This window comes from Hyperoodon ampullatus (assembly GCF_949752795.1).
Source record: "Hyperoodon ampullatus genome assembly, chromosome: 8".
NCBI lineage: Eukaryota > Metazoa > Chordata > Mammalia > Artiodactyla > Ziphiidae > Hyperoodon > Hyperoodon ampullatus.
In genome coordinates this window covers 75,209,284-75,222,825 of record NC_136921.1, presented here as the reverse complement: position 1 = coordinate 75,222,825, position 13,542 = coordinate 75,209,284, and the positions used below count along the sequence as shown (strand labels likewise).

Here is a 13,542-nt window from a genome sequence, read left to right as displayed (position 1 = left end):
CCTGTTACATGCCACAGCATAGATGAACCTTGAGAAAATGAGGCTAAGTGAACTAAGCCAGCCACAAAGAGACAAATATTATATGATTCCACTTATACGAGGGACATAAAGTAGTCAAATTCATAGAGACAGAAAGTAAAATGGTGGCTGCCAGGGGCTGGGAAAAGAGGGAAATGAGAATTGTTTAATAGGTATGGAGATTTAGTTTTATTCTGGAGACCTACTGTACAATAATGTGAAAATATTTAACACTACTGAATTCTGTCCTTAAAAATAGTTAAGATGGTACATTTTATTTTATGTTTTTTTTAATCACAGTTAAAAATTTAGAAATGCACATTCTCTGGAATCAGACCTCTGTATTCAGTAGGCCTGGGGTAGGGCCTGAGAATGTGCCTTTTTAATGAATTCCCCCCAGGTGATACTGATGCTGTTGGTCTGGGGACCACACTTTTTTTTTTTTAATTAATTTAATTAATTTATTTTTGGCTGCATTGGGTCGTCATTGCTGGGAAGGGGCCTTCCCCAGTTGCGGCGAGCGTGGGCTACTCTTCGTTGCAGTGCACGTGTTTCTCATTGCAGTAGCTTCTCTTGTTGCGGAGCACAGGCTCAGCAGTTGTGGCTCAAGGGCTTAGTTGCTCCACAGCATGTGGGATCTTCCCGGACCAGGGCTCAAACCCGTGTCCCCTGCGTTGGCAGGCAGATCCCTAACCACTGCGCCACGAGCAAAGTCCCTGGGGACCACACTTTGAAAACCACTGTTTGATCCAAATAAAAACAGAAAATTCGGGCTTCCCTGGTGGCGCAGTGGTTGAGAGTCTGCCTGCCGATACAGGGGACACGGGTTCGTGCCCCGGTCCAGGAAGATCCCACATGCAGCGGAGCAGCTGGGCCCGTGAGCCATGGCCACTGAGCCTGCGCGTCCGGAGCCTGTGCTCCGCAACGGGAGAGGCCACAATGGTGAGAGGCCCGCGTACAGCAAAAAAAAAAAAACAAAAAAAAACACCAAAATTCATTTTGGGGGGCAATGAAATAATCATCACAGGATTAAATAATTAACAGTGAGATAATAAAGCCAAAAGTGAAAGCAAATACTCTCTTTTCTTTACAAGGAATTGTACCTTCAAGAAAAAGCAGAACACGTGAAAATGTTCACATGCTTGGGGTTGTCAGCAGCACAAGACTCATAGAAAATCATCGGCTTTTTCTACTAATTACTACTAATTTCTACTAATCCACCACCCACTTAACTCCTTGGACCCAGATATCAAGGCAAGTTTGTAATCTGTAGGTTTTAAAATAAAATCAAAGAATACCTTATGCAAATTTTAGCTATACTAATATCTTCTTCAAATCTCCAGGTCATTGGAAAAATGACACTCCTTTAAACACCAATTAAGATGCCCACTGCGGGGCTTCCCTGGTGGCGCAGCGGTTGAGAGTCTGCCTGCTGATGCAGGGGACACAGGTTCGTGCCCCGGTCCGGGAAGATCCCACATGCCGCAGAGCGGCTGGGCCCGTGAGCCATGGCTGCTGAGCCATGGCTGCTGAGCCATGGCTGCTGAGCCTGCGCGTCCGGAGCCTGTGCTCCGGAACGGGAGAGGCTACAGCAGTCAGAGGCCCGCGTACCACAAAAAAAAAAAAAAAAAAAAAGATGCCCACTGCGTTTCTTCTAACAGTTCCCTTCAATGGTCCCGGATCGACATCAATCACTCCCGACAGACCCTGGCCACTTCCAGGCTGCCCAATGGGTGTGAAAACCACACAGACTACGTCTCTTATTTGACCAGAGACACATAGGATCATTAAAAGATACAGAAAGATGACAAAACACACAAAATTCAAGGTATTTCAATGATATGGTGTCCACAAGAGTAGCTGACAGAATACCTACAAAGTGATAGAAATTATTATTCTGGTGGTGACACCACACCTCAGAAGAGTGAGACAGAATACAGACAGGTTAGAACCCAAAGTGTAAAACCTGAAGCGGTCTGGGCTGCCACTGAAGCTTGAACCCCGGGTGACCCAACCCTTCAGCTCCTTCTCTGACCTCGTCTCCCAGCACCCTTACCCTCACTTACCCGCACCGTGACCACGCTGGGTCTAATGCCTGTCCTACAACAACGGCAAGCAGGCCCTGGCCTCCTGGTCTTTCCCTCTTTCTCGTATAGTTCCCTCTGCCAGGAATAAATACCCTTTCCATAGCTACAGATGACAAAGGATCACTTCCTATGGGTCCCTGCTTCAATGCCAGGACACCAGGGAGAAGTCCCCCCATCCTATACAGAATGCCTCCAGCCCTCCCCATGCACACGCCCCCCCCCAACACACACACACACACAGAGGCCGACCCCGTGCATGGCCACCTACTCTCACACTCCACTTCCCGGCTCAGCCCATGGCACAAGATACTGGTTCTAAGACACAGAAGTTCACAGAGAAGAGAGGTAAACAAAGCCCCTTTATGGGTGAGGATGGCCCACGAGTCAGTTCCTTTCTGCCATTAGGACCATCACTTACATTTAAGGAAGGACCGCTTGAAGTTGGAGGGAGGGATAAATTAGGAGTTTGGGATTAACACATATACACTACCATATATAAAATAATCAACAAGGTCCTACTGTATAGCACAGGGAACAACACAATATTTTGTAATAACCTATAAGGGAGAAGAATCTAAAAAATTATTTATATATATATATAACTGAATCACCTTGCTGTACACCTGAAACTAACACAACATTGTAAATCAACTATACTTCAGTTAAAAAAAAAAGGAAGGAAGGGGACGGCTTGTACCCAAGTGACCAACACCTGCCTCGTCATTCACCCAACCTGGGGGACCATCTTTCAACCCCACCTGGGTCAGCACCAACCCAGCCTCCTGCAACTAACCAGCACGTGAGGATGGAAGGGCAGAGAAAACAGGGAGGAGAAGTCAGGAGAGCTGTCCCTGTCCCACCAGTGACATGCGACACTCAACCTCGGGCAAACTCATCCCTGCCAAGCTTGCTCTCCCACCCTACGTAGGTTTGCTCTTAAAAACAGCACAGACCCAAATAGGATTTGAAAGCATTTTAAAAGTGTAAGTGCTCAACAAAAGTAAGGGTTTTTGAGAAAATTATTTTCCTTTGAGTAACCGCCAACAGTATAGCAGGAATAAGACAGTGCTGCTGACACAGCTGGGGATTTTATCAAGGCCTAGGAAATCAGTTCTTAGGCAAGAGGAATTACAGAAGAACCCTAGCAGCTTTTTCAAAGCACACATAACATCACCGAGGGGCACATCGGTCTCTGGTCGCCAAAGGACAGGCAGGAACTGTTTGTAAATTCCCAGGGTGACTTTGCCAGCCAGTTACCCTCTCTCTCCCGTCTCCCACCAATCCCATTCCCTCTTCAGATTCATGAGCCTAAGAGAAAAAGATGATGAATTAAATAGTCTGAGTTCCCAATCAGCCCCTTAACTAACCTGCTGTGTGATTTTCAGAAAATTACTCAACCTCTCCGTGATTCAAGTGACTCCTAAGAAAATGACAGTAACCACCCCATGTTTCTACTGGACAGAAACTCTTTCCTAAGAATGTTGGAAGGTGTTGTTCCAGTGCTGTCTTCCTGAATACTTTATAAGAAAAGTCTTATGGAAGGTGTGTGCTTAGGGGCAGAGCTTTCCTAAAGGTATTTGTTATCAGTTCTCTATCTGCTTCTTCGGAAAGACATTTCCTTTGTGGGTGCAACGCTGCGGGTATTTTTACCACTTATCCCCCAATCAGGCTGTGGATCTACCCCGAACCCATGTTTCTTAACCTCGCTGCACAGTGAAATCACCCGGGAGCTTTCAAGTTTCCAAAGTCCCAGCCCCGCCCTTGGAGATTCTGACTTGGCTAGGTCCCGGGGCTCCCGAGTGGTTCCAGCTGGCAGCCATGGCTGCAAACATGTCAGGTGCAGAGCGCACCTGTGGAAGGAGCATGGGCTTGCTCGGCGCAGGCACCCTTCCCGCTGTGGGATTTGCGTCACCCTATCACTGCCCTCACCCTCAGTTTCCTCACCTGAAAGGTGGAGATAAAAACAGTTTCATCTCCTTGGGTTGTTGTGAAGATTAAAAACGAATGTGCTATACACACAAAGCACTTAGCACAGCCCTCAGCAACCTGTAAGTGCTAAATAAATATTACTTGCTATTGTTACAATCATCTTTGATGGAACCTTTAGAAGAGACAAGGGCCCTAGTCCCTGACCCCTGGAAGGCACAGGAGGGCGCTCTGCCCTAGGAACCTGGCGACCTGGAGGGTCTGGCCCCCCTGGGCTGCTCACCAGCATAGAGCAGCAGGGAGACCTCCTGCTTATCTGAGGGCAGATGTGGACCCATTAATGGCTCATGATGGGCAGCTCCCCTTCACCACCACCAACCTGCACACTCACAAGTTATCAGGTGCTTACAGTAGAATCTCAGTTTCCAGAAGAAAGGTGAAATACAAATAAAAATGACTCACTTAACCATATAATAAATGTCAAGTATTCTCCCAAGAGCTTTACATTCTCAATGAGGTTTCCTATCACTCAATGATGCAGGTTCTTTTGTTACCTTCCTTTTACACGTGAGAAAACTGAGGCTCAGAGCAGATAAGCCACAAATTAGCCCTGGGCACAATGCTAATTAGTATCACAGAGCAGTCCAGCAGCTCTGGCTAAGATGACTCTGCCTTCGAGGAAGGGGTTTTAAATGGTTCTTCCTGTGCATTTTCTCCCAATCACATGGAAATCGTCTGGTCATCACCACCACGAAGCTCCCCCTGGATAACACCTGGAACTGGCAATATTACCTATATACTTCTGGATTTGATGAATACAAGAAAATAAAAAAGGGGCTGGGGGGTAGGCAAAAATGATGTGATCCTGAGGAACAGAAGAGGCACACTGTCCAGCAGGGCCGTAAAGAGGGAAGCTCAGTTTTCTCATTAAGTATGTTGGAGGTTCTCATCAATACAACTGGTGTAAATGTGTGCTGCCTAGTAGTTATGCAGAATACGACTGGATCCTCTGAGCCAGCGAAGTTAGGCCAAAGTCCATGCCTAGCTCCTGTCTCCTCCCCCGTGCCCCCCAGCTCCAGCTCCAGCTCCAGCTCCAGCTCCGAGAAGAATCACAACCTTAATTCTCTTGAGCGCTCGGCCTTCGGGAGCCTGTGGCTGGCAGCCGATCCTACTGGACTACGTGAGCAAAACAACCAGCTGGACGGGAGCCTGAAGGCACTGGCGGCAAGCACCCCAGTGGGCCAGCCAGTGCCCGGGCTGGCATAAGCCTGGCCTGGCAATGGGAGATCACATTGTTAGAAATCACAGGCATGCCACCAAAATTAAAATTCATCTACCAAGTAATCATTCGGGAGCAAGTCGCTGTAATTGACCAAAGTAGCAAACTGCAATTATTGCTCAAAATGACATCCCTTCCTGTACTGACATTTAATACTCTCTAAAAACATTCCTTAATTGCACGCATAATTTTAAATTACCGTAATTTGTTCATGATTCTGTGAAACCCCCCTTTTTTCTTTCTTGAAAGATAAAAGAAACAGAAGGATAATGAATGCCTTAAAATTCGGTAACCAAGTTATACAATTTGGGGGATAGCGTAGGGGTAGGTGACACTGGAGTTCTATAAAACAAAGTAAAGATGAGTAACTCTTAAAACTGCAAATATGTTAAAGAGGAAAGTTTATAATCCCAGAAGGGTCAAGCTCATTATATTATTACACTGTACCTTTTAATTTACTGTCTTAAAAACTCGTATTCAACAGAGTATGATGTTTCCCATTTACTTTTCTCCACATTAAAATAACTTTTGGGCCCATAATTCATTCAAATGGTGAAAACAGATACTGCCATTTTAATTTTTCTTTCTTTCTTCCTTGCCATCATTACAGAATTTTATTAATTATGGAGAAGCCAAAAGATATACTTTTAACTGAAGTGAAAGATGAAACAGTGTTATTACAGTAAACTCAATTCCAATTTCTATAAAAAGTAAAACAAAAATTCTAAATACAATTCCTTCATCACGTGACGTCTACGCTCGGCGTGTTCTCTACCTTTTGCAGAGTAACACTATCTAGAAAGGAAGCGCTCACTTTGACCCCCGAGCAGCAGCTTACAGCTAGTGCTCCTTAACTATAAAAGCGGCTTCCCTGTCCTCACTCCATGAAACCTGCACGTAGCTTCAGTCAGGACACAAGCCCTCAAGCCTAGCGGTCTGCAGAGTGAGTAGAAATGTCCAAAGGAGCGGGGCTGAGCACAAGGTTCCCAGGAACGGCTCCCTGGGGCAGCTCCACTCCCAGGCACCCCACCCAGGGGTGAGCCAGGCTGAAATCCAATGTGCCCTCTGCCCATCAAGCCTGGAACCCCAACAGTGCTGAGCCCACCTGCACTTTTCTATTTGCAAAAGACCTTGTCCAAACCCACCAGGGTTTGGGGTGGTGGCCTTTCTCTAACCAACACCCAAGCTCTGCACTGGGCAGCAGGGCTGTGGGTGAGCTGCCCCAGGGTCAGAGCACCGCTAGGTCCTTCCTGACACCCAGGCTCCTCCCTTCTATACACCAGCAGGCGGAGATGTAATGTCCACCACAGGGACTACAGTTAATAATACTGTATTATATATTTCCAAGTTGCTAAGAGAGCAGATCTTAAGTTTTCATCGCAAGAAAAAATTTATAACCATATGTGGTGATAGCTGTTAACTAGACCTTTTGTGGTAGTCATTTCACAATCCAAAGAAATAACACATCGTTAGGTTGTACATCTGAGATGTAATGTTATCTGTCAATTATATTTCAGTTGAAAAAAAAAAAGCGGTGGCGCAGTGGTTGACAGTCCCCCTGCCAATGCAGGGGACGCGGGTTCGTGCCCCGGTCCAGGAAGATCCCACATGCCACGGAGCAGCTAGGCCTGTGAGCCATGCCCGCTGAGCCTGTGCGTCCGGAGCCTGTGCTCCGCAATGGGAGAAGCCACAACAGTGAGAGGCCCGCGTACCGCAAAAAAAAAAAAAAGCAAAAGAAGATAAATACAGCCTGCCCTCTGTATCAGTAGGTTCTGCATCTGTGGATTCAACCAACAGCAGACTGAAAATATTCAAAAACAAAAATTTCCACAAAGCTCCAAAAAGCAAAACTTGAATTTTCTGAGTGCCAGCAACTATTTACATAGCCTTTACATTGTGTTAGGTATTATAAGTACTCTAGCGATGATTTAAAGTACACTGGAGGGGGGGAAAAATGGGACTTTCCCAGCAGTCCAGTGGTTAACACTCTGCGCTTCCACCGCAGGGGGCACGGGTTCGATCTCTGGTCAAGCAACTAAGATCCCACACGTCACAAGGCATGGCCAAAAAAAATAAAGTATACGGGAGGATGTGCGCAGGTCATGTTCAAATACTGTGCCATTTTATATATGGGACTTGAGCATCCTTGGATTTTGGTATCTGTGGGAGGTCCTGGAACTGATCTGAGGGACCACTACACACCAGGAAGGCAAGGAAGGGAGAAGAGGGAGGAGAGTTCACATCACCAGACACAGGAAGTGCTCTGTAAGGCCCTGGTCCCCAGAAACACACCCGCGGTGCAGGTGCTGAGGGTGGGACGTACCGACAGCAGGGGTGGAAACTTCCAGGGCTTCCCTTGCCCACACTGCGACCACGTCAGGGCACCTTTGTGCTACTAAGGACAGAACAGGTATGACTGTTCTCATGGAGGTGACTGAAGGGGAGAACGTGACTCCTTGGGAAACGATGTCAGAGCTTTTGAAGGCAGCCGGGCATGTCAGGGCCCGGGGCTGAAAGGCCTGGAGTCTAGCAGATGCGTCAAACAGGTGAGAAATCTAAAATGTGAAGACACGATCTCATCTTACTTTGCTCTGGGAAAGATGGTGGTAAAGCGATATGAGACAGTAATTTCCACATTCTGTGGGAGTGAACTCCTCTTTGTTGCCTTAACAGATACTCGGCCTCTGTGTGCTGCAGATTCTTAGACTGCACTAAATGAGGAGGGAAAAGCTACCCTAAAAAGCTCAGCAGAATGTTGTGACATGATAGCCACTGACCAAGAGTGAGGAAGCTCTTGGCTCAGCAGCAGGCAGACCCTGATACGCTTTCCGTGGTCATGAATACACATGTGCACAAAACCTTTAGTAACAGTTTCCCTCTGTGTGCCCACCAGTCTGTGTTACTCATCAGCGCTTAATTTCCAATGAACCATAAAGAGATAGTCCAGATTTGAAACCAGGATGCCTTAAAAGTCCATTTTCCCTGGATATCTGACCAGGGTTTTCCTCTGACCTTTGATTTCCTTTGTGAATTGCTTCCCTTATCTCATCCACTCTGAAACAGTCACCACATGCTCACATAGCAGCCCCTGACCACCCACATCTTCCTGCCCCAGTGAAAGCTAAACTTGTCGAGGAGAACCGGCAATAGAGCATTCAGGTATGGGAAACAGCATCTTTAGTAGTAGCGTCCCAGCCTTCTCTGGCCACCGGCCAGTGTTGGGGAGAGCAGGACTGTTGGAGCAACAGCGGCCAGGGGGGCAGGGGGCTCTGGCCCTCCTGGCAGAGGGTCACTTACCTTCACATTGGGAGTGTAGAGATTCCTGAGGGAGGCCAGGGCGGCAGACAGCCCCTCGGTGCTGTATCCGATCCACAGGGCTTGCAGATGGCTTGAAGAGATTCCAGTCTTCTTGCTGAGGCCCTGGAAGCAACAGCGACAAATCAGCTTCAAGGTCTCCTTTCCCACCTGCAGTGTGGGTCTGAAAGCGGGCGCGCCCGGGAGGGCGCAGGTCCCTGCTGAATGCGGGGCAAAAGCTGTGCACACAGAAAAGGCCTGAACCTGTGAGCCTTCCCGCCCTAAAGCCAAGGGTTGAGGAACTAGCGTACATCAACTGTACGCCTGGGGAAAGCGGGGGCAGATGAGGAGAAAGTTTCTCTTTACAGAGGTTCTCCAATCAATTAAAGGAAGAATAAATGTTAGAATATCACCATCTGGAACCCCTAATGAAGGAAGAGACCAATCGTGGCCAATGGTATCACACCAAGCACACATGCTACGCATCCTGACACTAGAAACCTTATACAGACTTAAAGAGCATTTTAACTCTAACAGGCAGACCTCGAAGATACTGTGAGTCTGGTTCCAGACCACAGCAATAAACCGAGTCATGCAATTTTTTTGGTTTCCTGGTGCACATGCAAGTTATGTTTACACTATACTGTAGTCTATTCAGTGTGCAATAGCATTGTCCAAAAAAATGTGCATACCTTAATTTAAAAATACTTTATTGCTAAAAAACGCTAACCATCATCTGAGACTTCGGTAAGTCATAGTAGTAACATCAAAGATCAGTGATCACATATCACCACAAGTAATAATGAAAAAGTTTGAAATATTGCAAGAATTTCCAAAATGTGACACAGAGACATGAAGTAAGCAAATGCTGTTGGAAAAATGGTCCTGAAAGTCTAGCTCAACACAGGGTTGCCACAGACCTTCAATTTGTAAAAAAAAAAAAAAAAAAAAAATTTGCAAAGCACGATAAAGCAAAGTGCAATAAAACAAGGTTTACCTGTATAAAGTAACTGTGACACCCGGTGGGGCAGAGGGGGTGGGGATCAAACCTGAACCTGATTAAGCCACTCGATATAAATACCAAATGATAAAAAATGCAGAGGAAAGAGGAACATGTTAACGTAGGCCACAAGAAATAAGGACACAATCAGAAAATCCAGGTGGTATGAAACTACACAGGTCACGAAATCTGGTTCTTCAACAACTAAATAACAAGGAAACAAAGGGAATGAATGAAGTGGAACCTTTAAGTGAAAAGAAAAGATTTAGAGAGGGAAAAAGTAAAATTTAGGGCTTCCCTGGTGGCGCAGTGGTTGAGAGTCCGCCTGCCGATGCAGGGGACACGGGTTCGTGCCCCAGTCCGGGAAGATCCCACATGCCGCGGAGCGGCTGGGCCCGTGAGCCATGGCCGCTGGGCCTGCGCGTCCGGAGCCTGTGCTCCGCAACGGGAGAGGCCACAACAGTGAGAGGCCCATGTACCAGGAAAAAAAAAAAAAAAAGTAAAATTTAATCATAGCGGTAGATACACACTTGAGCGAGAACAACAATTACTTTTAGGGAGGAGGCTGTGCTGGGAATGAGGCTCATGGAGGGCTGCTCCCTGCAGCGGTGTGGGTCTCACCTTGAAAATGTGTGCCTTCAGGATGTGATGGCCGAGCTCCATGGTCTGCTGGCGGTTCAGCTTACCCTCCTGTCTCGAGAACATGAATGCCAGGAGGGCATGCCCGTTCCTAGGACGAGAAACACACAGGTTGGTAACCAAAGACCCAAGTCCATCTCTCTGCAGGCCCTCGGGGCGAACATCGCCCCTTGACCCCTGAACTGTTCTCCTGGTGCTTCAGCATCACCAAACAAAACGGGTGGAAAGCTGCTTCTCCACAGAAGATGGTCAATGCTGTTTATTCCTCGAGTCATTTTAAGGGCTTTCTCAGGATTCCTCTATCTCTGTGGAGTGACTCAGAGAGAAGCCTCTGGACAGGGCAGGTCTTTGAAGATGGAACCACCCGCCCCCTGTTCATCCTCCATCACTCTCTCATCAGTTTATGTGTTGATTTATGTCTGTCACAAAAATGTAAACTCCATGTGACTAAGGGTCTTGTCTAAGTCACAGCTATAGCCACAAAACCTAGCAAATGCCCAAGACTCAGTAAGAACGCGAATACGCATTTCTTGGATGGATGGACGGATGGACAAAGGACAGATGTGCAAGTGGACAAATGGAGCAGAACCATCACTAGACCTGACATTCAGGCCTCCCCTCAGTACAATCACCACTGGGGACAGACCTGGGCCAAAGGACAAGAACTTACAATGGAAGGGAAAGAAAAACCAGGCCATGTACAGCAACAGCTCATGATCAGAAACACCTAGAATTCTAGGCTTGAATGGAACACAGATCCTTCCTTGTAGGGGTAAAAAAGCTAAGCTGTATGAGTAGGTTTGCTGCGTCTGGGCACAGGGTAGACATTCAACTGACACCACCAATTAATCCCCTAACTAACCCTCTCATGAAGGAGCCATCCTACCCATTTTCCCCTCTACATCTGTAGGACTCATTCTGTCTCTTGTGGACTCCATGCCTTTGTCTGAGCCAATCTGTTTGGAAAAGATGCTAAGGGCTGCTTACTCCAAGGTCACAGCAGTGACCTCTGTGCAGGGTGAATTATTTTCATTTCTATTAACCTGACAAACTTTGAAGTGCTGTTTTGCTGAGGAAAAGCAGCTAGTTGTGGAGGAAAAGATAAACTGTGAAAAAGAAAAGCATTCTTCTAAATGTGTTTTCTAGTAGTTGCTGATCTAGAGGATTAAAAGCATTCATCATTTAAATCATATTTATCTATCCAGATGCTTGCCCGTTTCTCATATCAAGTATAAATCATGCTACAGACGAGGAAATCAGGGCAGGTGGAAACCATGAGATTGCTTTTTATCCTGCAGGGGAAGGCATGATATTTAAGACCACACTGCCACGGAGTGTCCTGCCTCGCGTCCTGTCAGGGTCTAGAGCACATACCCTGTGCTCCCTCACACACACTACCTCCCAGACCTCAAGCTTCGATTTCCCCTCTCAGATGAGAGCCTCCCTTGCTCCCATGGAAAACACTCTCTGCCACCTTCCAGTGCTCCATGCCCTCCCCTGGTCCCTATCCATGGGCTAGTCCCACATCACTCTAGTCAGGGCCACTCTCCCACCCATGGGCTCAGCCATCCTCAGTCTCCCAGTCTGCCAGCTCTGTGGCCATGCCATCTGCATCCACCACAAGGACATGCCAAGTACTGTGGATGGCTGGCCCTTGTGGGTGACGACCACACAGCCCTCAGTGGCTGGGCCAAAGGTGTCCAGTGCTCTCAGCTAAGCACGTGGCTTCCCACCTCCCTGAGGAGACAATTCACCATGCAGTCACTGGACACATGCACTCCTCTACATCCCATCTACCTTGACGTCCTTCCTTCCTGGCCCTGGGATCATGTGCCCCCTTCTAACTCTACCTGCACTTACGAGTCTGTTCATTTTCTGAAGCTTATACATATCAAGCTTTTACTACGTGCCAGATGCAGAACGTTAACCAAGCTATTTCATTAACTTGTTCGACCCTGTGAATCACTACGTCTTATGATCCCCAGTTTGTTTCCATGGGGGAAACAGAGGCCTGGACAGGTAAATGATGTGCTCGAGATCAAACAGGTGGTAACGACTGAGCAGAATTTGACCACAGTCTATGCAACGTTGAGTGCCTGTTATGCTCTTCATCAGCGTGACCTGATTTCTCATTCATTCGTGCGTTAACATCCCCCTATAACCAGCATCATGGCTTAATAATGGGGATCCCACGGGGAACAACGCGAGGTCCTTGCCCTGAGGAGGTCTCAGCAACTGGACTGGAGACACGTAAACAAGACAAAATCCAGCTGGAACGGCACTGTGAACGGACTCAACGGGAGCACAGAGGAGGCGAGCTGACCCCATTCCCTTGTGTTTCCAACTTCTCCCTCTTCGCTGATTGTGTTTCCCCACGCTGTCTCAATGATGCTTCCAACAACGTCCCAATCCCCTGCGCTGTTAAAAACATAAACCAGGGCTTCCCTGGTGGCGCAGTGGTTGAGAGTCTGCCTGCCGATGCAGGGGACACGGGTTCGTGCCCCGGTCTGGGAAGATCCCACATGCTACGGAGCGGCTGGGCCCGTGAACCATGGCTGCTGAGCCTGCGCTCCGCAATGGGAGAGGCCACAACAGTGAGAGGCCCGCATACCAAAAAAAAAAACAAACCCCACAAACCAATACCCTTCCCCACCCTCAAACTACCCGAAACCTCTCCGCCCTTCCACTTCCCATGCCAGGACGTTGGCTCTCTCCTCTTTCACGCCTCACAACCCAATGGAAGGAACCTCCTAAGGATCTAGGACCCTCCTCCCACAATGAAAAGCCAATGGCTTCCCCTTCATCCTCACCTGCCTTCACTTCTTGGCAGCACATACTCCCCTCGCCTCCTTCCGTGCAATCCTCCTCCTTGTCCCAGAAGTCCAGTGCTCCCTTTCCTCTCACTGCACTTCCTCACGACGTCCCACCACTGCCTCTCCATCAGTGACGCCAGACCTTCAACGCCAACCTCTCCTCCAACCGTTTAGACCCCACCTGCCTCAGAACCTCACCGCCAACCCCATAAACTCAAACTGCTAAAATCCGAAGCCGCCCATGTCTTTCTTACCCACTCTAAGAGCAACGCCATTCCTAGTTTCTGAAGCTTAAGGCCCCAGCGTGACCTACATACAGCACCTCCTTCTGCTCGACTGCCCACGGGCCAAGCCAGGCCCATCTATCTCATGTCAGCAAGGCTGGCCTCCACCTCACTACCCTCCTAGAAAATGATCTGATTTGGCTAAACATGTCACAGCACACACTTCACCTAGTGATTACGGTCTGGCTAAATAACCTGGGAC

At 47.9% G+C, this 13,542-nt stretch overlaps 1 protein-coding gene across 1 annotated transcript in view; it reads right to left on the bottom strand.

Moving 5' to 3' along the window:
- TANC1 (tetratricopeptide repeat, ankyrin repeat and coiled-coil containing 1) overlaps positions 1-13,542 on the bottom strand; it is a 182,206-nt gene that overhangs the window by 35,648 nt on the left and 133,016 nt on the right. The window contains exons 14-15 of the mRNA XM_079709947.1: positions 10,226-10,334; positions 8,608-8,730 (exon numbers count right to left, since the gene is read on the bottom strand). Of these exons, the coding sequence (XP_079566073.1) occupies positions 8,608-8,730; positions 10,226-10,334 (232 nt within the window). The remainder of the gene's footprint in view (positions 1-8,607; positions 8,731-10,225; positions 10,335-13,542) is intronic.